The sequence below is a fragment of the Lepidochelys olivacea genome (genome assembly GCF_965140295.1).
Source record: "Lepidochelys olivacea isolate rLepOli2 genome assembly, chromosome: 18".
In the NCBI taxonomy this organism is placed as follows: Eukaryota; Metazoa; Chordata; order Testudines; family Cheloniidae; genus Lepidochelys; species Lepidochelys olivacea.
In genome coordinates this window covers 7,587,055-7,614,845 of record NC_140428.1, presented here as the reverse complement: position 1 = coordinate 7,614,845, position 27,791 = coordinate 7,587,055, and the positions used below count along the sequence as shown (strand labels likewise).

The 27,791-nt window shown below is 51.7% G+C and overlaps 1 protein-coding gene across 5 annotated transcripts in view; it reads left to right on the top strand.

Moving 5' to 3' along the window:
- The window catches only part of ECE1 (endothelin converting enzyme 1), a 117,726-nt gene that overhangs the window by 25,919 nt on the left and 64,016 nt on the right, over positions 1-27,791 (top strand). For 2 of the 5 annotated variants that reach the window (XM_084651886.1, XM_084651887.1), the window contains exon 2: positions 25,908-25,994. In XM_084651886.1, the coding sequence (XP_084508012.1) occupies positions 25,908-25,994 (87 nt within the window). Of the gene's footprint in view, positions 1-25,541; positions 25,995-27,791 lie in introns of those variants that run through there. The other 3 variants (XM_084651889.1, XM_084651888.1, XM_084651885.1) reach the window with 3 other exon arrangements.

The window sequence follows — 27,791 nt, the reverse complement described above, 5'->3', positions numbered from 1 at the left end:
AGAGCACTAAAAATATCAGTGTAGCCACTGCGGCAGGGAAGGTAATAGCCCGAGGAAGTACCTCGGGTGCAGGGTCATACTAGCCTATGCTGCCACCCATAACACTGTAGCTGCACTTCTGTTTTTAGTGCATTGATCAAAGCTAGCAAGTTTATGTGTACCTGAGTTGAAATGACATCTCCAGTTCAAAGTGCAGATATCCTTACAGTGTGCTCTTTCCCCATTGCCTTCATGGGGAACTTTCCTCAAGCTCCTCTGCAGAGTTGTTATTGCTTGAAGTTTTGGGGTTAATTTGAACACAAATGCCAGCGGGCATTAATCGAAACCAGAAAAAGACAGAGATGATTCAACAAACACGGTGCAGACTTGACACCACCCAGTTTCATGCAGCTGTACCTTTGCTGCAAATGGGGCCTTTTGTTTTTGCTTCAGCAAAATGGGCGGCTCTCAGTCGCTTCTTCGACAGCCGTAAAAAGGCACGTTCTTACAGACTTCATCTCAAACCTACTCGTCCAGAAGATAGCTCCTGCAGCAACACAGCCTCTGCTAGCATGCTGGGCATTGGTTCGATGCTGAAACAGGCAAGAGAATCGCCTACGGTGCCAACTTTCTACTCGCACAAAACCGAACACCCTTGCCCCGCCCGCTGCCCTGCCCCTCCTCCAAGGCCCTGTCCCACCCCTTCTCTGAGGCCCTGTCCCTACTCACTCCATCCCTCCTCCCTCTGTCACTCGCTCACTTTCACTGGGCTGGCTCAGGAGGGTGCAGTGGAGGCTGAGGGGTCCAGCCAAGGGTGCGGGCTTTAGAGTGGGGCTGGGGATGAGGGGTTTGGGGTGTAGGAGTGTACTCTGGGCTGAGACCAAGAGGTCCGGAGGGCAGGAAGAGGATCAGGGCTGGAGCAGGGGTTTTAGATGTGAGGGCTCTGACTGGGGGTGCTGCCTCTGGGGTGGGGTTGGAGATTAGGGGTTTGGGGTGCAGGAGGGTGCTCCGGTTTGGGATTGAAGCATTTGGAGGGTGGGAGGTGGATCACAGCATGGGGTTGGGACACGGGATGGGATCGGGGTGCAGACTCTGGGTGGCACTTGCCACTGCTTCTGGGAACTGCTTGAGCTATGTCCCCCCTCCAGCTCCTATGTGGAGGCACAGCCAAGCAGCTCTGCGCACTGCCCCATCCACAGATGCCGCCCCCGCAGCTCCCATTGGCCGCGGTTCCCGGCCAATCGGAGCTGTAGGAGCCAGAGAGGGGACATGCCGCTGCTTCCAGGAGCTGCGTGGAGCCACAGCAGGCAGGGAGCCTCACTTAACCCCACTGCGCTGCTGACCAGACTTTTAACGGCTCAGTCAGCAGTGCTGACCGAAGCCACACGGGTCCCTTTTCGACTAGGTGTTCCGGTCAAAAAACGGACATCTGGCAACCCTAGGATTACCTATGAATTACCACCTCTTTCTGTATCCACTTGGGTTATTTTTGGAAGGCTCTGGTCCATGCACTGAGCATCAAGGCCCCCCTGAGCTTGCAGTCTGAGCCTGATCGTGCATGGCTATAGGCAGAAATGTTAGCCAATGTTTGGGCTTAAAGAGTTTGTCTGGGCAAATAAATCTGTTACAGTGAGGCTGGGATTGTCAGAAGTGCTCACTATTGCCCTAGCTCTTCTTCCACTATGTGAACATTCGCATTGATTTCAATGGGGGCAGAGGCGGCCCAGCGCTGAGTACTCCCCACCTATGATATCCAAGTTGTTTGACCCATCCCTTATCCCTGTCGGAAAGTAGAAGTGGAAGGGATGCAGCACCAAGCTTTGGGGAAAGGGAGAGCCCCTTCTGTGACACGTGGGAGTTCACCTGGTTGATGGATGGAAAGGTATGTCCAGGAGCCACACTTGAGCAGTCTGGGTTGCTGAGTGTTTGCCTGTTACCCAGAACTGGTGATCATCTCACTGGCCTTCAACCTGCCGGGCAGTGCGCTCAATGCCTTCACTTGGAAGTTGCTTGTCAAATTTGATTCCACTCGCCCATCCGCAATCCATGAAATAGTTTCCACAGCTTCTGGGTCACAGGCTAGTTCAGCCGTTGATGTAAATGAAACTGCTGCATGTGTGCCCTGTAAGGCGCAGTCTGCAGCTATTGCACTGGTCACTGAAGTCTGTGATGCCTGGTGTTTAGTAACTGACCAGGAGACTGACCACTGTCCCTGCAGTCGTTTGCAAATACATCAGGTGCTTAAATCTCCCTTACTAACGGCACAAAACGGCTTGTTGGCAGGACTGACCAGCGACTAAATCCTGCCGTTGATTTTCTTTTTTTTAAACCTCATTTGTATTGATTGGTTTTACATGCATGTTTGTCTGCAAATTCAATAACATTAATGCACTCACATTGCTGCTGAACTCTGCATATGTGAGTTATTTTATTGGATGCAGAAGATCAATAGGAAGAGAAAATAAATTAGAAGTCTTTTTTTTATTTTTTAAAGTTAAGCAGTTCAGTTGTAAACAAACCTTTAGTCTTTAATAGTCTTTTGTGTTGCCGGGCAATAAGACACTTAAGAGACTTGCTACTAGAACTATCAGCAGGGAGAGATCTTGAGTAAAACCATTAAAGTCCTGCATGTTTAATACTTGAAGAAGCAGAGCTCTAGGAAGGCGGTATTGCCTAGTGAATAGTGCACTAGCCTAGGACTCGGGGAAACCTTAGTTTCTTCTCCACTAGCCTGCTATGTGTTGAACAAGTCAGATAGCATCTCTGTGCTTCAGTTTCCCAATCTGTAATGTGCGATAATGCTACTGATGTCTTTTGTAAAGGGCTTTGAGACCTACTGATTAAAAAGCATAATGTAAAAATAGCAGTATAACTAAGGCTAAGATTGTCATGGATATTTTTAGTAAAAGTCACGGACAAGTCACAGGCTTCCATGATTTTTTCTTTATTGCCAGTGACTTGTCTGTGACTTTTACTAAAAATATGTGTGACAAAATGGGGAGCTGCAGAGTCCCCATACCTCTGGCAGGTGGGCAGCTGCGGGGCCCCTGCTCGTAGCTCTGGGGGCCCCACCAACCATGGGGGTTCGCAGTTCCAGGGTTCCCCACAGCCTGTGGTGGCTGGGAGCTCTGGGGTCTATTCATAGCTCAGAGCTCCAGGGGCCCCGCTGCCCATGGCAGCCTGGAGCTGCAGGGTACCCCCGCCGGAAGCTCTGGGATCCCCCCGCCACCTGCAGTGGCTTGGAGTTCTGGGGGAGAGAGGGAGTCCCTGCAGCTCCCAACTGTCGCGGGCTGAAGTCATGGAGGTCTCTGGAAATCATGGATTCCGTGAGTTCTGTGACCTCCGTGACAATCATAGCCTTAAGTATAACTATTATTGTGTTAGTCCTGGCTCCACTGAGGCTGGTGTGATTTGACATCGCAGGATTTGAGAAAGGTTCATTTATGTTTATAGACTAAGCTTATTAATTTAATTTAATAGAGAACAGGATGTTGTAGAAAGTTTTGTGGTATTATCTACATGTTGTTGCATTTTGGTAGATTATTTTCTCCCTGGAGATATAACATACAATGTTCTTCAGCTAGTGATGGAGTGTATTACCTAGTGTATTCAAACAGCAAGGACTCTGCTCAACATGTATTTCAACTTGACATGGAAGACCTAGCTGGGCTCCATCTGAACTCGCACTACAGTAAATCATCCTTGTCCGCCTTGCCCTGTCGTTGCATGGAGGATGGGAAGCTGCAGTCCTCTTTGTACTGTACATGTGGCACCCCTGCTCTCACAGAACAGAAGGAACTTTGTCAGCTTGTGATGGAGTTCATCTCTTCCGTGTCAGGAATGCAAGGGGTCAGTTGTCAAACCAGCTGTTTCCTTCCTCACCTTTCTACTGCCACTTAAACTAAATGAATTATGTATTTAGATTCTGAAATAAAACAGTTGCTGACAGCTGCTGTTGCAGCTTGTTTCTGAGTTGGTGGCTCAGAAATACAATTCCCTAGTTTGTTTAAATTCAAGTCCCCGGGAGGCAAATTTTTAAAGAAAATGGCCCAAGGTTTGGAGGAAATAATACCTGCACGCTTCCTGCGACTGCACACCCACCTCCCATGGTTGTGCATTGCACAAGGGCACCTAATTGGCCATTTGCATATGAAGTCATCTGGCATGGCTTGTGGGGAGAAATACATATACAAATATAGGCACGCAATAGCATGCATGCCTCTGGCTAATTAAAAACAGGTCTCTGATGTCTTTCATTATCTGGAAGTATTGTCCCAATTATTAATTGTGCAATTGTGTAGCTGAACAGGAGCCAAAAGATGCAGGGCACAAAGGAATAATAATAATATGTAACAGAATGTAACAAAGCAGAATCCAGAGCCAAGAATGCTAATTATTTTGTAGGCTGGTTATGAAAGCTCATTTGTAGGAGTTGCAAGTAGGCCCAGCGATGTGACGGCAGCACATCCCTCCCCGGCGCTGTTCGCTGCATGACCCTTCGACCAGCATAATTGCTTCTGTCTCTTGCAACAGCTGCTGACAGGGCTAGTTTGAATTAATGGATGACAAATACCCACTCACCTTTCCACTTCAGAGAACTTGAGGCGGGGAGCTGGCAAAGTCCCCAGGTAGCTGGCTGGCTGAGGCAATGATTCACAGATCCCAAGCGCCAACAGGATAGAGAGTTGGTGCCACTTCAGCTGTATCTTCCACTGGAAATTCGTGGAGGAGTCACAGAGTATCAGCGATCGAGACCCCAGTGGGGCAGATTCTCTTTCCTTTTTTTTTGATCTTTAGTTGCCTAGCTCTCTTGTCTGCATCATATATGTTCTATCTGTATCTCTCTTCCTCTATCCCCATGCACCCACCTGCCTATCCACCCAAACTCCAATTTCTATATTTCCTTGCTCAGGCTTCAGAATTTTAAAAATTCTGCAGTCACAGATAATTCCTCTTTTGCAGCCATGACATCCGTGTGTAGTGAGACGAACAGGAGATGTGTCAACCATTCTGGAGGATCCTAAACCACGTCGCTTGCTGTCATAGATCCAGGCCAGAAAGGATCTTTATGATCATCTAATCCAGGGGCTCTCAAACTGTGGATCGGGACATTTTAATGGGGTCGCCAGGGCTGGTGTTAGACTTGCTGGGTTCCAGGGCCTAAGCCAAAGCCCGAGCCCCACCGCTTGGGGCCAGGACCCAAACCCCACCGCCCAGGGCCCAAGCCCGAAGCATGAGCCCCACCACCCAGGGCTGGGGCTGAAGTCCAAGCCCCAGGGCTTCAGCCCTGGGTGGCAGGGCTCATGCTTCAGCCCTAGGTGATGGGGTTCAGCTTGCAGGCCCCCTGCCTGTGGCTAAAGCCCTTGGGTTGCAGCTTTGGTCCCCCTGTTGGGCCATCTGGGGTGGTGGGGCTTGAACTTTGGTTTCCGTCCCCTGCCTCACCCCTGCCTAAAATGTCAGGGCCTGGGCAGGCTCATGCTTCAGTCCCTCCTCCTGGGGTCGTGTAGTAATTTTTGTTGTCAGAAGCGGTCGTGGTGCAATGAAGTTTGAGAACCACATCTGAGCTGTTGTCCAGAGAGCTGAGATGCTGCATCCTCTAGTGACATGTGTGCTCTAAAGGGGAAAGGGTTCTTACTCTGAACTTGCCCATCTTTAGAAATTGGAACTTGCAGGGAGGTTAACTTGGGGAGCTCACTTGTCTATTGAGATTCCATTCTGTAACCCCGGCTCCCCTGAGTCAGCATTTCTCTTGTCAATAATTCACAGCCTAGGAATGAGGATGGCAGGTTTGTGAGGGACAGAGGTAAATTGAGGGATGCTGCTGGGGATGAGGCAGATGAGGAGTGGCAGTATACAGAGCAGGATCTATCAAGTGGGGACCAGATAATCAGTGAGTTCCTGTATGTCACAGGCCACCACCACTGTCTGCCACCTGCCCACTAAACCCGAAGATCAAAGCCCCCTACTTCCACTCCTGCTCCAAAGCTGAAAAGGAAAGAGGAATTGAATCCCTTCCCCCAGAACAAAGCCCTCAAATGCCTTCTGTCCAGCTCCCAATCCCTTTAACTCCCTCCCGAGGACTTGGACCATGCAGTTGTGTTGCCAGTACAAAAATCCCCAGCACATTGAAAATATAGTGGCAATATAAAACTGATCTAATATAAAATGAATAAATGACAAAGGAGGGAGAAAGGACTGCAGTACTGATTGTACAAGACCTGGGGCAGAGGTCAGTGCTGGTTCAGGAGTGCTCTAAAGCTGTGTTAGTTGATAAGGAGCCAGTAGAACGTGTATCTTAGTCCTTGGTTTTATAGGACTGATCACTGCTACATCATTCAGGGGTTTCTGCTGCATTACTTGTGATGTACTGCGAAGGACATAGGGACCCTTACTTAGAATGAGAAGTTAGCTCCTGCCGAAGAGGTTTCCCTCCTTTTTACTACAGTAGCACCTGAGGCACACAAACAAGACCCCATTTTGCTGGCTGCTGCAGAAACGGCCCTTGTCCTGACAGTTTACAGTCTAAATTGGCAAGACACACACAGGATGGGAGAGGACGCCACGTGTCCAAGATCACCCAGGAAGTCAGTGGCTGAGCTGGGACCAGCACCCAGGTTCCTCAACTCTAGGTCCCATGCCCTAGCCATTAGACTATGCTGTCTGCCATCTTAAGCCTGAATAAACCTGCCTGTCTGGAAAGGAGCAGCCAGTGCTCTTCAAAACTCTGCTTGGAGAGGTGCTTCTAGTCCTTTTCACTCTCCACCCCCATTTGGTGTCTGTCCTCATTGGCTAAGTGGGTTTTGGTATGGCTTAGGTTTGGATGGGAGACCTATATTGGTGTTGGAAATGGAGATAAAATGCATGTTGTTCTTCTATTCAGATCAGACAGTGAATGTCCTTTGGAAACTGACCATACAGTCTGCCCTAATGATCAGAGGCGAAGAGGTTAACTGTGTTTATGCCATATCATAATTAGGCCTTATCTGTGCATTGAGATCCAGCACTGTATTGGCTATGTTGTTTCAGTCTCCCTCCAGACTCAGAAGTGCAGTGATTTACTGGACATGCGGAAGGGATTCTGCAACACGGAACACAGAACTTAGCTTTCATTTCATTTGCTTCCATACAATATATCCTGGAGCACACAGCAAGTCTACAGGAAACTGGCCCCGAGACTCGAGATCTTTGGAATGTGTGGGTTTTCAGCACACGTAGATTTCAATTGTCATTCCTCAAGAATTCTGAAATAGAGGTTCCTGCTATTGTGTTGCCTGGCTGAGGGGATGTGACCAGTCGCTGAGTCAGAGTCCATCTACACAAGCAAAGCTACTGTCTTCGGGGCCTGCCTGCTAACAGAGTCTGGACTTACGTTGTTGATAGAACCAAAACATGATGCATACAGATGTGTGTGTGTTAACAGATTTAATACTTTTATTAAGATGATGTTAAAAAAAATGGTACAGAGTTTAAGCGTAGAAGTTTCTGGTTATCAGGGAATAAGGTACAGATTATCAAGGGGTGCAAAAGTTCGGTTTAGGATCAGATGGTGTAAGGAATAAATAATCTGCAGTCTCGTCGATTGGGGGTAAAAGGTTAACCGGTCAAAGTACAGACATTGAAATATGAGGGTATGTTGTTCATATAATGGCTATGTACAGGTGTGGAGTATAATGATGATGAGGATGGATTTACCCTCATTTGGTGGGATTTAATGTTCAGTGAGTTTATGGTTTCAGTTAGAATCATAAAATCATAGAATATCAGGGTTGGAAGGGACCTCAGGAGGTCATCTAGTCCAACCCCCTGCTCAAAGCAGGACCGATCCCCAACTAAATCATCCCAGCCAGGGCTTTGTCAAGCCTGACCTTAAAAACTTCTAAGGAAGGAGATTCCACCACCTCCCTAAGTAATGCATTCCAGTGTTTCACCACCCTCCTAGTGAAAAAGTTTTTCCTAATATCCAACCTAAATCTCCCCCACTGCAACTTGAGACCATTACTCCTCGTTCTGTCATCTGCTGCTTCTGAGAACAGTCTAGATCCATCCTCTTTGGAACTCCCTTTCAGGTAGTTGAAAGCAGCTATCAAATCCCCCCTCATTCTTCTCTTCCGTAGACTAAACAATCCCAGTTCCCTCAGCCTCTCCTCATAAGTCATGTGTTCCAGTCCCCTAAACATTTTTGTTTGCTCTGTGGATGAAGGGAAAGCAGTGGACGTGTTGTTCCTTGAATTTAGCAAAGCTTTTGATATGGTCTCCCACAGTATTCTTGCCAGCAAGTTAAAGAAGTATGGGCTGGTTAAATGGACTATAAGGTGGATAGAAAGTTGGCTAGATTGTTGGGCTCAACGGGTAGTGATCAATGGCTCCATGTCTAGTTGGCAGCCGGTATCAAGTGGAGTGCCCCAAGGGTCGGTCTTCGGGCCGGTTTTGTTCAGTATCTTCATAAATGATCTGGAGAATGGTGTGGATTGCACCCTCAGCAAGTTTGCAGATGACCCTAAACTGGGAGGAGAGGTAGATACGCTGGAGGGTAGGGATAGGATACAGAGGGCCCCAGACAAATTAGAGGATTGGGTCAAAAGAAATCTGATGAGGTTCAACAAGGACAAGTGCAGAGTCCTGCACTTAGGACGGAAGAATCCTATGCACAGCTACAGAATAGGGACCGAATGGCTCAGCAGCAGTTCTGCAGAAAAGGACCTAGGGGTTACAGTGGACGAGAAGCTGGATATGAGTCAACAATGTGCCCTTGTTGCCAAGAAGGCCAATGGCATTTTGGGATGTATATGTAGGGGCATTGCCAGCAGATCGAGGGATGTGATCGTCCCCCTCTATTCAACATTGGTGAGGCCTCATCTGGAGTACCGTGTCCACTTTTGGGCCCCACACTACAAGAAGGATGTGGAAAAATTGGAAAGAGTCCAGCGGAGGGCAACAAAAATGTTTAGGGGACCGGAACACATGACTTATGAGGAGAGGCTGAGGGAACTGGGATTGTTTAGTCTGCGGAAGAGAAGAATGAGAGGGGATTTGATAGCTGCTTTCAACTACCTGAAAGGGGGTTCCAAAGAGGATGGATCTAGACTGTTCTCAGTGGGAGCTGATGACAGAACAAGGAGTATTGGTCTCAAGTTACAGTGGGGGAGGTTTAGGTTGGATATTAGGAAAAACTTTTTCACTAGGAGGGTGGTGAAACACTAGAATGCGTTACCTAGGGAGGTGGTGGAATCTCCTTCCTTTGAGGTTTTTAAGGTCAGGCTTGACAAAGCCCTGGCTGGAATGATTTAGTTGGGGATTGGTCCAGCTTTGAGCAGGGGGTTGGACTAGATGACCTCCTGAGGTCCCTTCCAACCCTGATATTCTATGATTCTATGAGCCATGCGTAGCATCGACCGATCCCACAGGTCTGCAGCACATGCTCGTTGCAGGGGTCCCAAGCTCCCAGGGCTTCGATGATAAGGGTGTCCATCTGCACCTCGTAGCCCTTCGCTCTCAGGGTGTCGGCCAGGGGGGCGTATTTTTCCAGCTTACAAGCTCGGGCTTCACGGAAGGCCGGCATCCTGTTCTCAAGGGAGACCGTGACGTCGATGAGGATGGTCTAGGCACCCCTTCTGCCTTGCTGGACTTAGCTCCCCCTCCTCTGGCAGGGACAGGGCCTGGGGTAAATCAGCCCCCCACTCTGGAGCGTGTCTGTCTTTCCTCTTCGGAGTTCGTTTCTCAGAGCCTGCCCGGTAGGCCTCAGGGCAGGCCTGAGGAGTGCTCCTCTGCCAAACAAAGGGGAAAAGTCTATAATGCACTGAAACAAAAGGGGAATACCTTTCCCTGGCCTCCTCACGGGGTCAGGTGTTGTCCTGTCGCTGGCCCCAGGGTGTCAGTCCTTCCCCTAAACAGGCACTGGGTTTTGGGTTTCAGAGTAGCAGCCGTGTTAGTCTGTATTCGCAAAAAGAATAGGAGGACTTGTGGCACCTTAGAGACTAACCGATTTATTTGAGCATGAGCTTTCATGAGCTACAGCTCACTTCATCAGGTTTTGGGTGTTTCCCCGGTGGGGAGGAGCGCAGTTTCTCTCACTGGAGAAGCCTATCTCCCTGCTGCCTCCAGCCTTGCAGCCGTTTGTCCTCTCCCACGCTGTCTCTCACCAGGAGAGAGGTTTTAACAGGTTTCAGGCAGCCCTTAACTCAGGTGTCCCTAATTGACTGAAGTAACCCCTTCCCAGCTTGTAGGAAAAAGGGCCTTTAGCAGTCTAGGGCTAACATACGTGTTTTCCCAGACCCTCCTGCAGCCGTCTGGCCTGACTTTGTCACATATCCCTCCCCTCGCTTAACACCATGGGGTTGGGCTACTTGGGATAAGAAACAATGTACCCTTGATAGACCATCATCACTGCCAGGCTTGATCCTTGCTCTGTGTTGCACTCGGAAGTGGAAGGGCTGCAACGACAGGAACCATCTTGTTACCCTTGCATTTCATTCCTTGTTCCGGTGCGTCCATTTTAGGGAGGCATGGTCAGTAATGAGGGTAAATCTCCATCCGAGTAGGTAGTAGCGTAGGGTTTCCATGGCCCACTTTACAGCAAGGCATTCCTTCTCTACCATGGCATACCTTTTTCTCTGGGCAGGAGTTTCCTACTAAGGAATAGGATTGGATGTTCTTCCTCTCCTAGCATTTGAGAAAGTACGGCTCCCAATCTGACCTCGGAGGCATCCAGTTGTAGTAAAAACTCTTTTTCAAAGTCTGACGCTACTAGTACTGGATTACTATAGAGGGCAGTCCTCAGATCTGTAAAGGCTTCTTCAGCTGCGCTGGTCCATTTCACTATGTCTGGGCCTCGGGCTTTTATCAGGTCCGTCAACGGGTATGCTCTGGTAGCAAAGTGGGGAATGAATCGCCCTACTATCCCCAGAAAAGCTCTGACCTGTTTCTTCCACATTGGTCGGGGCCAACTTTGTATTGCTTCTAATTTAGTCAGTTGGGGCTTCACTACACCCCTTCCCATGATGTATCCGAGGTATTTGGCTTCAACTAGCGCTATTGCACATTTGGAGGGATTTGCAGTGAGACCCGCATCCCTCAGGGTATCCAGTACTGCTTCCGCCTTTTCTAGGTGCTTCTCCCAGTCTGGGCTATGTATGACTACATCATCGAGGTAAGCAGCTGCATGTTTGGCATGTGGACATAACAGCTTATCCATGAGCCGCTGGAAGGTTGCAGGAGCCCCGTGTAATCCAAAAGGGAGGACAGTATATTGGTACAATCCTTCTCATTTAAAAAAAGGACAGTCTTTTCCTTGGCTTCCTTGGCCAGAGGAGTTTGCCAATAACCTTTGGTCAGGTCGAGGGTGGACAGGAATCGTGCTTTTCCCAATGGTGGATTAGCTCGTCTATCCGAGGTATCAGATAGGCATCAAACTGGGACACCTCATTTAATTTCTGGAAATCATTGCAGAATCTCATGGTGCCATCAGCTTAGGTACCAGAACGATTGGACTGGATCACTGAGTATGGGACTCCGCAATGACTACTAGCTCCAGCATCCTCTTAACTTCGGTCCTGATCGCCTCTTTTCGCCTCTGGGATCCAGTATGGCTTAACATTGACCTTTACTCTGGGGTCCATGATGATATGATGATGAGCTTCAGTGGTTCTGCCTGGCTTCTCCAAGAACACATCGTGATTTCGTTCAGTTATATTGGTGGCTTCTGCCAGTTGTTCAGGGGTCAATTCAGGGGATATTCTCACTTGCCCCTGTGGTTTATTTTCTAAGGATGGTGTCTCTAGGGTGACCACATGAGCTCCTCCGTCCTGCCAGGGTTTAACAGGTTGACATGGTAGAACTGCTCCAGCTTCTGGCGATCAGGCTGTCATACCTTATAGTCTACCTCCCCAGTGGCTTCAATTACTTCCTATGGCCCCTGCCATCTGGCCAGGAGCTTGCTTTCAGCTGTGGGCACCAGCACCATTACCCGATCACACCTTTGCTCAGCCATTGTAATAGGTCTCTTGAGCCTCTTGTGCTTTCTCCATGTGTTCCTGCACGATGGGAGTGACTTGGGCTACCCTGTCCTGCATCTGCATCACATGTTCAATGATGTTTCTCCCCTGATTAGGCTGTTCTTGTCCTCCTTGGCAATGTCCAGTATGCCATGGGGATGGTGACCAAATAGCAGCTCAAAGGGGGAGAACCCCGTGGACATTTGGGGAACTTACCTTATGGCAAACATCAGGTAAGGTAGAAAGGTATCCCAATTCTTCCCTTCCCGGCTCACCACTTTTCTTATGTTCTTCAGTGTCCTATTAAAGTGTTCAACGAGGCCGTCAGTCTGTGCATGGTAGACTGACGTTCATAGGGCCTGTATGTGGAGCATCGCACACAGGTCCTTCATCAATTTTGAGATGATGAGGGTTCCTTGATCCATTAAGATCTCTGTGGGTATCCCTACTCTAGAGAAAATTTGAATTAATTCCTTCGCTGTGGTCTTGGACATCGTGTTATGTACGGGTGACATAGTTCAGAACAATGAGCACACACTGATGGCCTCAGGCCCACTTCTTCAGTGGGCCTATCAGGTCCGTGGCTATCCTCTCAAATGGGACTTCAATAATTGGCTGAGGTACTAGAGGAGCCCTTAAGTGTGGTCATAGGCCGTGTAATTAGCATTCTGGGCAGGAGGCACAATATCGTCAGACCTCCATATAAACTCTTGGCCAAAAGAACCTTCGTAGGATTCAGTCAAGGGTTTTTTCTATCCCTAGATGTCCTCCAAACAAATGGCTGTGAGCTACGTCCAACACTGCTCTCTGGTGCACAACAAGCACAGCGCTGCTGCTCCACTTCTTGCTCTTGCATTTGGACTACTCTTTATAATAGGTCCCTTCTTATCACGAAGTATGGCCCTGGGTCTTTGTGTTTCCCCTCCACTGGAACCCCATTCAGCGGATCATTGGCTTGGTGTTGCCCAGAATTTCTATATGAGGGCCCAATATGCTCTAAATCAAGGGGACCTATTTCTGTTTCCTCTCCAGGGTTGGAATCAGCAGAACTGGGTCCAGCTTCTCGCTCGTCTTCAACCTGAGTTGCCCCCCTGCCCGTGGGACGAGATTGCCTCCCTATGAGCACAGCCTAGTGGTTCCTAGCCAAGAGCCTGGTTCCCAACCTTTTGTCCGCCCACCTTTCTCGCCTAGTTTTCCAGGGCTTCCCAGTTGCAGAGAACAAGTCCTGGGCAAATTCAGAGAAAAATGGGAGAGGGCTACATACTGGGGCCACAGTATCACTCCTGGGGTCATTACCCTCCTCGGACTCACCCACCGAAAGTAGATTCCCAAACCCTGGAAAGTCTCATCCTATGAGGACTGGATATGGGAGTTTAGGGACCATCCCCACCGTCACCCTCATGGTACTCCCCTGAACTTCAATTTGTACAGGGATGGTCAGATAGTAGTTGACAGTGCCATGTACACAGGTTATCCCTGTGTGTTTGGCCCGAGACAGCTGGTCCTATTCCACTGGTTTCCCTGACACCAGCGTGATGGCAGTCCTGGAGTCCACCAATGCAATGGTCTTTATGCCGTTCATCTTAACTGGCCACGGGTACCTATGTGGGGTCATCACAAGCCCCACAAGGTTGATTAAGCCACATGGGGCAACCTGCTCTGGCCCCATGCCACTCCCGGAAGCGGCTGACACCACATGCCTGCGGCCCCTGGGAGTGAGGGGGAGCAGGGGCTCCATGCGTTGCTCTCACCTGCAGGCACCGCCCCCCGTAGCTCCCATTGGCCAGGAACAGGGAACCACGGCCAATGCAGCTTCCAGGATGGTACCAGCAGGCAAGCGTAGCGTGTGGTGGAGCTGCCTGCCCCACCCACCCCCAGGAGCCACTGCTGGAAATGCTGGCCACTTCTGGGAGTGGCACAGGGCCAGGGCAGGCAGGGAGGGAGCCTGCCTTAGCCCCGCTGCACGCCGCTGCCACCCCGGAGCCGCTCGAGGTAAGCAGCTACAGCCCAGAGCCTACACCCCGAACCCCTCCTGCATCCCAACCCCCTGCCCTAAGCCTCCTAACCCCCTGCTGCACCCAACCCCATGCCTTGAGTCCCCTCCTGCACTCTGCACCTCCTCCTGCACCCTGGCCTTGAGTCCCCTCCTGCACTCTGCACCTCCTCCTGCACCCTAACTGCCGGCCTTGAGCCCCCTCCTGCACTCCACACCCTTCTGCACCCAACCCTGTGCCCTGAGTCCCCTCCTGCACTCCGCACCTCCTCCTCCACCCCAACCCCTTGCCCTGAGCCCCTTCCTGCACTCCCTCCCGCACCCCAACCCCTGCCCCAGCCCTACATTCGTGGCCCTGCATGCAATTTTCCCACCCAGATGTGGGCCTTGGGCCAAAAAGTTTACCCATCCCTGGGCAAATGGGAAATGAAGGCACGAATTGACTTGTCCAAGGTCACACAGTAGGTTATTGGCAGAGCCATTTAGGAGCTAAGTCTCTGAGGCCCCATGCCGTGCCCTGTCCAGCAGACCATGCTATTGGCTGTGTATGGAGGAGGCAGAATGTAGCTGGTTGATTTTTTGAGTGTGGGCGAAAGGGCTTCGCTGAGCCTCTTTGCTACAACTGTCCTGTTTAGCAGTTTTGCTGGAGATGTGCCTCAAGATTCCGATAGGCACTGACGATAAAATAATGTAGCTGAACTGAATTGCCTCTCTCAACCGCTATGCAGAGGGAGGGGAAACCGAGCATTAGGTTTCTGTTTGTAATGGAAAGTGCCTTTCTGCCACTCCAAGGAAAAAACAGCTTTGTAGAAGTGTCAGCGTTGTTTTTTTTGCACTTTAGAGACTAACCAATTTATTTGAGCATAAGCATAAGCTTTGATGCATCTGATGAAGTGAGCTGTAGCTCACGAAAGCTTACGCTCAAATAAATGTGTTAGTCTCTAAGGGGCCACAAGTCCTCCTTTTCTTTGTGCAGATACAGACTAACACAGCTGCTACTCTGAAACCTGTCAGAATGGGAGAGGTTTCCGCTTGCTCTCTCTCGAGGGCGGGGATCACAAATGGCTGCAAGGCAGAGTGCAGGAAAGAGGGATTAATTGGCTTGGAAGAGAGAAGAAACAGGTCCTCTGATTGAGCTACAGCAGGGTTGGAGGGGTCATATTTGCTTTTTCATCAGTTATGCCAAAGAATTGGAGAGGACATCATGCTTAGATAAATGTAGTGGCTGGAAAAGTGTTGGGAGAAGGGCAAATTGATGACCAGATCTTCCCATCTCTGACTTCCTCCAATTGTAATTTTCTGGGTAGATGCTCAGGGGAGTCTCACATCAGCCTGAAGATATTTTGGTTGATGGAGTCAACAGCGTCTCTCCCAATTTGGCCCCAGCTACAATGGGCCCAACATAACTTCAGTTGCAGAGTGCCAAGCTGGGGTGTAATATGCATGGTTAGTGACTGGATCCTGGAGTAAGAGACACAACAATGCACTCCTGGGGACCAAAAGTGGCCACTGATTTGGGATGCCTTGTGTTATGAGGGCTTAATGTAAGCCCCTCTTGGACCCAGCTTTTCAGAGGGGCTGGGAAGCAGCATTTCTGATGAAAACCAACAGGAGCTGTAGGTGTTCAGCACCTCTAGACATAAAGCCTATAGCATCTCCCATGGGGCTCTCAAAAATCAATGCCCACAAAATCATTGGGCACTTCTGCAGATTTTGGCCTAAGGCTGGGAGTGTGCTACAGATCATGTCTCATTTGACTTGCACCATCTATGACCGTATGCTCCTCAGAGCAAGGATCCTGAACCAGCCAGAGTCTTCACTGCCCTCACCTTGCATTGTCATTGACATCTGTGCAAAGTGAGGAAATGCTCCCATTCCTATTAGTAATAATAATTGACTTGTATTGTGGTAGCACCAAGGAGCCACAATCATGGATCAAGACCCCATTGCACTGGGCTTGGTACAAACCCAGAACAAAAAGACAGCCTGTGCCCCAAAGAGCTTGCTATGGGGAGTACTTGGCACAGGTGTGAGAGACTCCTCACGGAGCAGGGAAGCAAAGAGTAGGCCCTATCCAGCTGCCGGGCTGTACCACTCTGTTACCCCATAGCTCAGTCGATGGTATGGAATGATGATATAGCCATGTGGGAGGCTTAGCCTGTTGTAACTGAGTGAGAATTCACAGTGAAGATAGGACACTAGGACCCAATTATCATGGTTCAGGAGGGTAAAGCTCCTATCCCCCCCTCCCCAGGAATAACCCTGTCCCACGAGGCCTCTTTGCCCAGGGCAGAGCTGATCCTATGCTCCCTCCTCAGAAGCCCTGGTTGTAGAGAGCGAGCTGGAGCGAAAAGGAGCAGGATGGGGTGTAACTAGGACATATCGGCCACCCTGACAATTCTCCACCCCTGCAGAGTCCCTTTGAAACAGGAGCACAACTTTTTTTTGGTGGGAGGGGGTTGCTGCAGCCTTTGCTGGGGGCCAAACTTGCTCCAGCAGCCCCAGAATAGAAGGCAGTTTGAGCCTCTCCCTTTCTCCCCATCCCAGCACTCACACAGGGATGAATCCAGCCAACCCCGCCTGTTTGCACTACCCAGAATGGAACAACCCCAAAATACCCTCGTGTCCCCAACCGGAGAACGGAAGTGACCCCAAGGGCACATGAAAAGGGCTGTGACTGTTCAGCATATATTTAATTTCATCATGAAAGTTCCATGGGCTCCATCTGATCTAATGGATCCATTCTAGCACATGGCTGACAGGGAATTCCTCCTAGATGTTGAGTGGGTGTTACTTTCCAGACAGCAGCCTATGCAGAGACCATTGTTAATGCTTAACTCCAAGCCCTCCCAAAAGCACAAGGATTCCCTACTATGAAAGAAACAGCCTTTTAGGCTTTAAAAACCCCAGTGATTTCATAGAAGATTAAGGTTGGAAGAGATCTCATGAGGTCATCTAGTGCAACCCCCTGCTCAAAGCAGGACCAACACCAACTAAATCAGCCCCGCCAGGGCTTTGTCAAACCAGGCCTTAAAAACCTCTAAGGATGGAGATTCCACCATCTCCCTAGGGAACCCATTCCAGTGCTTCACCACCCTCCTAGTGAAATAATGTTTCCTAATATCCAACCCAGACCTCCCACACTGCAACCTGAGACCATTGCTCCTTGTTCTGTCATCTGTCACCACTGAGAACAGCCGAGCTCCATCCTCTTTTGAACCGCCCTTCAGGTAGTTGAAAGCAGCTATCAAATCCCACCCCCACTCTTCTCTTCTGGAGACTAAACAAGCCCAGTTCTCTCAGCCTCTCCTCGTAAGTCATGTGCCCCAGCCCCCTGATCATTTTCGTTGCCCTTCGCTGGACTCTCCAATTTATCCACATCCTTTCTGTTGGGGGGGGGGGGGGGGCAGAGGTTCCGACTCCGTGGGTGCTCCAGGGCTAGAGCACCCATGGGGAAAAAAATGGCAGGTGCTGAGCACCCACCAGCAGCCCTCCTCTCAGCATCTCCTGCCTGCCAATGGCTCCTACTGATCAGCATCTCCCTCTACCTCCCAGCGCTGCCACCTACCATGGATCAGCTGTTTCACGTCAGGAGGTGCTGGGGGAAGAGGGGAGGAGCGAGGGCACAGCGCACTCAGGGGAGGGGACGGAACTGGGCGGGGAAGAGGCAAGGCGAGGGCAGGAAGAGGAGGGGCAGGGGTGGAAAGAAGCAGGTGGGGTGGGGCATTGGGGGAAGGGGTGGAGTGGGGTCAGGGCCTGGGCAGAGCTGGGCAGGGAGCATCCACTGGCAGATTAGAAACTCGGGTTCCTGTGGTGGGGGGGCCCAAAACTGGACGCAGTACTTCAGATGTGGCCTCACCAGTGCCGAATAGGTGGGGAATAATCACGTCCCTCGATCTGCTGGCAGCGCTTATTTCATTCAGCTGTAGGGCTTGTGTATGCAGGGAAACGTACTGCTGGAGCCACAGTGGCATAGCATATAGCTACGCTGGCATAGCCGAATAAAAGACACTTTATTCTGGCATAATTACTCATCTTAACTACATAAAAATTCACTTTTATTCCAGAATAGAGTGTCCACGTGGGCTTTGTACTGGCCTAGCCATAGTGTTCGAATTATACCACTTCTTCCAGTCAGTTTCCCCAGAAAGACAAACCCTTAATAATTTTACATACATGCCTCTAATCTCTCTCGTAGTTCCCTATAATTGATTCAGTTCCACCTCAGTAAATAGCTACTGGCAATGTATGTATACTGCATCTGGGTTCGAACTCCTCAGCTACAGGCTAGCTAGCTTGTGGTATCTATGTAGGTCATTCCTCACAGCACTACTCATTTCATGCCAACATGCAAATGTCACTCTTGATTAAATGCCAGGAATTTTAGCTACCTGCAAGATCATGATTTGGAAGCAATATTGCAGAAGTGCCTGCTGAGATGGGGCCTGTTGTGCTAAGCACCGTGCCTAAGTATTTTGGCAGTGCCTAGGAGCCCCAGCCGTGGATTGGTACCCCGTTGTGCTAGGCGCTGTACAGACACAGAACAGAGACAGTCCCTGCCTGCAGTGCTTACAGTCTGAACAGACAATGTAGGCTGAGGGTGGGAGACAGAAAGTTTCATTACTACCATTTCACCGATGGGGAACTGGGCCCCAGAGAGACTAAGTGACTTGCCCAAGATCATACAGAGAGCATGTGGTAGAGACTTGGATCTCCTGAGCCCCATGTATTAACCCCAAGAACAGCCTTCCTCTTCCGTCCATAATTTAAAGTCATATCATTATAATTCTAGTGGTTCCTCTGTGGCTACACAAAGACCCAATACTGAAATGGAGCTCTAAGCTATAAAGACAGAGGCAGCCATTTGGGGTCTTTAGCACATAGGGCTGGGAAACCTAGGTCCTAACTCTTGCTTTGACATTGATTTATGACCCCAAACTGCTCCTACGAAATTTGGTGACAAAACCTACCCTGACTTCAATGGGAGTGGGCCAGGGCCCCAATCTGTGACCTCCAGCGAGTCACTTAGCCTCCATGCTTCAGTTTCCCTATCTGTAAAACTGGATGAAAGGTAGCATGGAAGAGAAGCACTGTGTCAAAGCTGCCCAGGAGCAAGGTGTCCTGAGCAGGGAGCCCCTTCGAGTCCAGTAACAATTAATTGAAACTCAATTAAAAAATGGCAGCCACGACCAAATAAACAGCTTGCCACATGGTTTAACTGAAGGCCCCAGGCCCCTCCTCTCCTGTCCCAGCTTCACGCAGCTCTAGGGTGCCAAGCATCTGGTTTTCAACCAACCCTGAGGGTTCTGGTGAATCCTGCTGACCGGGCCGTATAAAGTCCGGTTAGCAGCGCAGCGAGGCTAAGGCAGGCTCCCTACCTGCCGTGGCTCTGCACGGCTCCCAGAAGCAGCAGCATATCCCCACTCCGGCTCCTATGCGTAGGGGCAGCCAGGAACTCCGTGCACTGCCCCTGCCCCAAGCACCAGCACCAGCCTGGAGTGTCCTCCTGCACCCCAAACCCCTCATCCCCAACCCCACCCAGAGCCTGCACCCGCAGTCAGAGCCCTCACACCACCCCGCAGACCAACCCCCTGCTCCAGCCCAGAGCCCCCTCCTGCACGCCAAACCCCTCAATCCCAGCCCAGAGCTCCCTCCTGCATCCCCAACCCCTCAGCCGCAGCCCGGAGCTCCCTCCTGCATCCCAAACCCCTCAGCCGCAGCCCGGAGCTCCCTCCTGCACGCCAAACCCCTCAATCCCAGCCCAGAGCTCCCTCCTGCATCCCCAACCCCTCAGCCGCAGCCCGGAGCTCCCTCCTGCATCCCAAACCCCTCAGCCGCAGCCCGGAGCTCCCTCCTGCATCCCAAACCCCTCAGCCGCAGCCCAGAGCCCCCTCCTGCACGCCAAACCCCTCAATCCCAGCCCAGAGCTCCCTCCTGCATCCCAAACCCCTCAGCCGCAGCCCGGAGCTCCCTCCTGCATCCCCAACCCCTCAGCCGCAGCCCGGAGCTCCCTCCTGCACGCCAAACCCCTCAGCCGCAGCCCGGAGCTCCCTCCTGCATCCCAAACCCCTCAGCCGCAGCCCGGAGCTCCCTCCTGCATCCCCAACCCCTCAGCCGCAGCCCGGAGCTCCCTCCTGCATCCCAAACCCCTCAGCCGCAGCCCGGAGCTCCCTCCTGCACGCCAAACCCCTCAATCCCAGCCCAGAGCTCCCTCCTGCATCCCCAACCCCTCAGCCGCAGCCCGGAGCTCCCTCCTGCATCCCAAACCCCTCAGCCGCAGCCCGGAGCTCCCTCCTGCATCCCAAACCCCTCAGCCGCAGCCCAGAGCCCCCTCCTGCACGCCAAACCCCTCAATCCCAGCCCAGAGCTCCCTCCTGCATCCCAAACCCCTCAGCCGCAGCCCGGAGCTCCCTCCTGCACGCCAAACCCCTCAATCCCAGCCCAGAGCTCCCTCCTGCATCCCCAACCCCTCAGCCGCAGCCCGGAGCTCCCTCCTGCATCCCCAACCCCTCAGCCGCAGCCCGGAGCTCCCTCCTGCATCCCCAACCCCTCAGCCGCAGCCCGGAGCTCCCTCCTGCATCCCCAACCCCTCAGCCGCAGCCCGGAGCCCCCTCCTGCATCCCAAACCCCTCAATCCCAGCCCAGAGCTCCCTCCTGCATCCCCAACCCCTCAGCCGCAGCCCGGAGCCCCCTCCTGCACGCCAAACCCCTCAATCCCAGCCCAGAGCTCCCTCCTGCATCCCCAACCCCTCAGCCGCAGCCCGGAGCTCCCTCCTGCATCCCCAACCCCTCAGCCGCAGCCCGGAGCCCCCTCCTGCACGCCAAACCCCTCAATCCCAGCCCAGAGCTCCCTCCTGCATCCCAAACCCCTCAGCCGCAGCCCGGAGCTCCCTCCTGCATCCCCAACCCCTCAGCCGCAGCCCGGAGCTCCCTCCTGCATCCCAAACCCCTCAGCCGCAGCCCGGAGCTCCCTCCTGCATCCCAAACCCCTCAGCCGCAGCCCAGAGCCCCCTCCTGCACGCCAAACCCCTCAATCCCAGCCCAGAGCCCCCTCCTGCACGCCAAACCCCTCAATCCCAGCCCAGAGCTCCCTCCTGCATCCCAAACCCCTCAGCCGCAGCCCGGAGCTCCCTCCTGCATCCCCAACCCCTCAGCCGCAGCCCGGAGCTCCCTCCTGCATCCCAAACCCCTCAGCCGCAGCCCGGAGCTCCCTCCTGCATCCCAAACCCCTCAGCCGCAGCCCGGAGCTCCCTCCTGCACGCCAAACCCCTCAATCCCAGCCCAGAGCTCCCTCCTGCATCCCCAACCCCTCAGCCGCAGCCCGGAGCTCCCTCCTGCATCCCCAACCCCTCAGCCGCAGCCCGGAGCTCCCTCCTGCATCCCCAACCCCTCAGCCGCAGCCCGGAGCTCCCTCCTGCATCCCCAACCCCTCAGCCGCAGCCCGGAACCCCTCCTGCAGCTGTAGCCTTTCTACCCTGCGTGGCTTGTCTAGATGATGATGCTCGGTGATCTAACCTCACTGCCCACTCCTCTTTCGCAGGTGACACTCCTCCTTTGGGTGGGTGTGTCAGGGCAGCAATGTCTCCAGCAGGGAGCAGAGAAGGCCGGCACACTCCATCACACACTGTTTGTTCTAAGTGATCGGCTCACTCCATTTCAGAGACAGTATTTGAATGCTGAAACAGGGTGCAAAGATGTATTCAAGAGTCAGGAGCGTGTAACTGATGCCTTCTGATTCGACTCTGCAATTCAAAGCAGCTAGTTGAGGATTTCCCCTCTATAGCTCCGGTTCTGCAAGCTCTGCCGAGGGCTGGCCCCTCTTGACTTCACTGGAGGTCCGTAAGAGTCAGCCCTCATAGGCCAGCTTGCAGACTTCGGATCTGTGGCAGCAAGAAGCGTCCACAGTCCAGATGATTCCATCATGCTGTTTGGTGGGTTTGGCCTGCTTACCCTGAAACATTCTTGTATCGTAAATCAGAAACCTGGAATATCCCCAGCTTCATTTCCAGCTGTGTTTTCCTTTGATCTCTAAACATTTCCCTCCTATACCCTGATTCTGGTAGTATTCACAGAGTTTCAGATAGGTGGATTCAATTAACTTCACAGTTGTAACTGACACAGTTGAAATGTAGGAGTATATTACTCTAGATTCGTATTAGCCAATTCATAAATGTACGTGACCTTGCAGGGGCCTCTGTTTATCAGTGTTTTGAATGCGGAATGCTGTTGGGAGAGCACCAGTCCCTGACTGAGGAATTAAAACCCAGGTGCAGTATCCTGCAGGATATTTCAAGAGGCTAAGTGGCAGCAGCTGCTTGTTAGAAAGAATGAGCAAGGTCAGCTGTGGCAGGGCTTGTGTTTGAATGTTCTGTTTAATATAGAAGGGGAGTGTTTGTGAGACATGTGGAAAGGGAGGAAGAAGTGTTTCAAAACATGACCAGTAGATTGTTGTCAGACTAGATTTCTTGGTTAACCCCTTAGCTGCTAGAGCTGTATCCCAGTAGCACTGTTTGTGCAATTGGCTGTGATTCCTTCCTGCACTGGGGAAATGTATTTCAGTTCCCCAGCCAAGAGGGCTACTCAGTACCCAGTGGTAATAGGGCTTTACAGGCTGAGGAGAGTCTTGGAGCTTGGGTGTTTGTGGCATTGCTGCAGCACAAGGCGAGTGGAACAGTGCGCTGGTTTGGCAGTAGGGTTGCCAGCTCTCCCGGTTTCACCAGGAGTCTCCTGAAATCATGCTCTATCTCCCAGAGGCTATTGCAGCCAAACCGGGAGATTTTAGGCGTTAACAGTCCAGCAGCACAGCAGGGCTAAGGCAGGCTCCCTACTTGCCTTGGCTCCTTGCCGTGCCCACAAGCTGCTGGCACGTCTCTGCAGCCCCTGGGGGGCAGGGGGTCTCCGTGTGCTGCTTCGCCCTGAGCACCGATTCCATAGCTCCCATTGCAGGGGCATTGCCTGCAGGCAGGGGCAGTGGCGTGCGAAGACCCCTTGGCCCCCTGCCTAGGAGCTGCTGCCAGAGGGATGTGCTGGTTACCTTGGGTGGATCCCAAAAGCAAGTGCCGCCCAGCCAGGGCCTGCACTCCTCACCCGCTCCCAGCTCCCAACCCCCAGCCCAGAGCCTGCACCCAAACTCCCTCACCCCCTCCCGCACCCAAACTTCCTCCCAGAGCCTGCACCCCAACCTCCTGCCTGAGCCTGGTGAAAGCGAGTGAGGGTGCGGGGGAGTGAATGATGGAGGGAGGGGGGTTTGAGTGAATGGGGAGGGGTGTCAGGGAAGGGGCAGAGCAGGGGGTGGGACAAGGATATTTGGGTTTGTGCCATTAGACTGTTGGCAACCCTACTTGGCAGTCTAGTGCCAACACACCTGTGTTGCCAGGGCCATGGGTCGAGGGCCGGGAGGGGTCAGTGAGTTCGATTGACCTGTGCCTTACAGCTCCTGGAGACAGCTGGCCAAACGGCAGGTGAAACCATAACAAATTGGAAGGTAGCATTTCACCCTCCTTTGGCCCAAGCAGATGGAATACTTACCTATGGGCAGTGGAGACTCAGGCCTTCTGTGCTGCTGTGGAGCACAATCTCCCCTTCCCCACCCGTGCTCTGGGGCCTGAGCAACTTCACCCTGAGTATCTGCGTGGGGGGAAGAGGTGAGAACACTGTAGAGGGAATCAGACTTTCAATTAGACTTGTGTGGAAATACAACCTGGGGTAGCGGGGGGCAGGCCAGTGGGGGTTTCAGCACATGGCCTTGGGGCCTTCTGGAGGGAGCTGGGTTTTTTCCTTGCACCCTCTGAGGTAGATTCCTGATCCTGCTAAGGCCTCTTTTCATGGCTCTGGTGGAGTAAAGGGGCTGGAAACATCCTCCAAGGGGACTCTCCCACTGCCATAGATCTGCCCTTGTTCCAGGCTCTAGCATAAGGGGCACCTTTGGGGCAGGCCAAGGGTGAGAAGGAGGCATGGGCAGAACACACAGTGCTACAGATATTGTCTGGTTCTTGGGGAAGCAGAGCTAAATTGGAGCAGCCTCAGGGCTGCTCTAACATATGCTTGAGGCTGTGCTGACCTGTAGATAGGCCCACGTAGGAGGAATGCAAAGAAGGCATAAGGCACCCTTTGTCTCCCATGGTTCATGCACTCAGGCCTCTCAGTCATGCCTGGAGCCTGAACAAACCCAAAGACCTCACTCAGGACTCTAGAGTTTTGCATGGCATCTTGTTGGAGTGAAACAACTGTGCTCTGCCCTTGTGCACAGGGACTCAGTTTCCACAAATTCCTGTGCAGGCTCCTAAACCTGAGCTGAGGTTGTGGTGTCCTTACAAAAGATCCCATCCTAGTCATTCCACATACCCTGTGGTTCATACCCTGATTTCCCACAATAAGCATCCAGTAATAAGTTGTTGGCTTGCCTGCCCCTTACTTGCTGTGACCTCAGTCATGATGCATTTCCAGTCCCCTCAAAAGGGGGGGTCAGGCTAGAGATAAACCTGAACTGTAAAGCCTAGATACTGAATATGCTCAGATCCAGGGTTTGGGGCTGAACACATTGCTAATTCTGGCAGGGCCAACTTAGAGCCATTCAGAGACTGCAACAGTCTGGAGGCCTCTAAATAGATGTATGGATGGGGACTATATGGGGCAAGAATTTAAATGAGGGAGCCTAGATTAGGGCACCAGGATTTGACCTCTAAAGCTGAAGACAGGGCACACCTTACTGCATTTAGGAAGGCTTGGGGCAAAGGCAGGGGTGGCTTGGCGAGTGGACTGGATGCTGCTTGGGTAGCAGCTAGATTTGGTAGACAACAGTTGCAAAGGTAGGCAGTAGTGGTGGAGTTGGAGAAGTTGGGCAGAAGTGGAAGGATGCCCTCCTGGCTGGTTCAGTGGAATCCAGTGCATTGCCCCAGTTTCAGACCCTCTGGGGGTGGTCCCTCAAAGCTGGGACAATCGAGCCAGCTAGGACATCTAGTCACCCTAGGCACAGGTGCAAGCTCCAGGCTGGCATGGCACACTCAGCACATTTGACTACATGGAAAGGTACAGCATGTGAATGAAATGATTATTTCTTGGTATATCATTTGGATGATGATGGCTGCAAGAACCATCTGCTTCTCTGACCATCCCCTCTGCCTGTCCCTTGTTCTCCTCACTGGAGAGCAGCTCTGGTGTGTTAGATAAGCAGGAAGGATAAGGCAGGATAGAGATGGAGTTGAGGCCCGGTGGAGCCAACAATGAGGAAAGGAGGCTGGCCTCTGAAAGTTTTGAACAATCCGTTGGCTCCTGCTGTGGAATGCAGCTTTACAAACGCAGGCAGACTTTATTTTACTTCCTGTTCTCTGACTTGCTCCCTGATTCTGTGTTTTGAAACGTGCATGTCTGATGTTCCCAGGCTGAGCTCGGCAGCCCCTCTCTGCACAGGAGTCTTTCTTCCCATTGAAAGAGAAAGTTTACTTAAGGCTCAGAGGAAGGCTTCAGAGGAGACATGGGGGCGGGTGGTTTGGCCTGTGGGTGGGCTGCCTTTCTCGTGCCTTTTTTGCATTTCTTCAGATTATAATTGTTCAATAACTTTATATCTCAGTCACTTGGATTCAGCACAAAGGAGGACTTACAACCTGGCTGGGCAGATGTCCCAGCCAAAGCCTCTCTTGCTGCCTCAGGTGCCATTCCACTTTGACTCTCTTGGAAGGATCTGTGGAGCTGATCCAGGGAGAAAGGGGAGGTTGCCCTGATTAACCTTGTTCAGAGACTTACCTGGTAACACTTGGACAGATGGCTCTGGAATCACCAGCTTCTTAGTCTGAGCAAAGATCACAGGAGATGAAGATCCAGCCTGCAAGGGCTGAGCTGATGTCTGAGTTGCCCTGTTCACAAAGCAGTGTCTGTCTGGCTGATGCCTTTAAATGTTCCTTGCCATGGAGATGCTAAGAGAATCTGTTCTCCATTTGACGTTTCAGATGTCCACCTACAAGCGGGCGACGCTGGATGAGGAAGATCTGATGGACTCAATCGGGGAAGGGGAAGTTTACCCTAATGGAATCCAGGTAGGCTATCCAGTCCGTGATACTCCACTTTGCAAGCAATGTGACTGTAAGGTCATTCCAAACACAGCCCTCTCTCTCCCCCAGTGATTGTCCTGCCACCATACCGTGAGCAAGGGGGATGTGCAGGGAACTTGTGCCTTGCTGATAGAAAGGAACTCTCTCCTCCAGTGATGTAGCAAGTCAGAATGGGCCCGCTGTACCCTCCTCTGTTCCCCTCTACCTTGTGACCATGGAAGCCCCATTCACCGTGCTTCTCTATCTAGGCTGCTTCCTGACTGTGCATGCACCTGGCCTGCTCTCGCAGGGCTGCAGCACAGCTAGGGAAAGTGCCTGTCTGTTTAAACTTGGCTGCAGGCGGAGCCTGGTCTTCTGCTCTGCAGAGACCTGGTCAGGTGGGTTAGAGCTCTGTACCTGAGATAGCCCAGGCTAGAGACATGCGGGGACTCACTGAATCTGAGCCCAGGAAATGTCTGAACCAGTAACACTTTCAACAGGCAAAAAGAAAAGGAGTACTTGTGGCACCTTAGAGACTAACAAATTTATTGGAGCATAAGCTTTCGTGAGCTACAGCTCACTTCATCGGATGCATTCAGTGGAAAATACAGTGGGGAGATTTATATACATAGAGAACATGAAACAATGGGTGTTACCATACACACTGTAACCAGAGTGATCAGGAAAGGTGAGCTATTACCAGCAGGAGAGTGGGGCAGGGGACCTTTTGTAGTGATAATCAAGGTGGGCCATTTCCAGCAGTTGACAAGAACGTCTGAGGAACGGGGGGGGGGAGGGGGGAGAGGGGGAAACAGTTTTACTTTGTGTAATGACCCATCCACTCCCAGTCTCTATTCAAGCCTAAGCTAATTGTATCCAGTTTGCAAATTAATTCCAATTCAGCAGTCTCTCATTGGAGTCTGTTTTTTAAGTTTACGAATACAGACTAATACGGCTGCTACTCTGAAACCTTTTTACAGGCAGTTTTTGCTTTTGGGATTTGCCCTGGCAGATATTCTCTTGAATTCTCCATCCTAAGCAATCACCTCCAGCCCAGCCCCATTGTCCCAGGGCTGTGTCTGTCAGCAGTCGGGAGCCTTAGACACAGTGACTTCAACACAAACACTTGGGGGCTAACTCTAGCCTGGGTGTGACTCCACCAATGTCTGGTGTCACAAATAGGGCTGCCCTGCCAGGCCCCCTAGGGAGAGGCTGTGAGGCAGGCAAGCCAGAGGAGTGGTGATGTGAGAACTCCTAGAAACTCTTATCAGTCTGCCCTGTCTGTGCACAATACACACCCCCTAGGGCTGAAGCTTTGACCTGACAGGTGCCTGGTGCAGCCCAGCTGATGTGCAGTGAGGGGCAGAGCAGAGCCTAGTCCATGGTGAGATGAGCAGCAGAGTGTGTGCTTTGTGCCAGCTCGCCCTCCTGAGCTGTCCCACCTACCCTCAGTTAACTCCACACCATCTGCTGGGTCCCTGGCTAATGGAAGGACGAGATTAGCCCCACAGTAAATATAGTTTCATCCTGCCTGATCGCTGTCTACAGGCACCAAGGAGGTTTCTGATGCTGGAGGGCTCTCTAACCACACAGAGAAAGGCATACTAATATCCAGTGACTAAAAGTAGAAGCCAGCAAAGTTCACACTGAAATCAGATGTAAATTTTTAACAGTGAAGGTAATTAACCATCAGCATAACTTGCCAAGGGATGCGGTAAATCCTCTGGCACTGGGAGACTTTGACTCATGGCTGGATGTTGTTACTATAGAGATACTCTAGCCCAACCACAGGTCACAGTACAA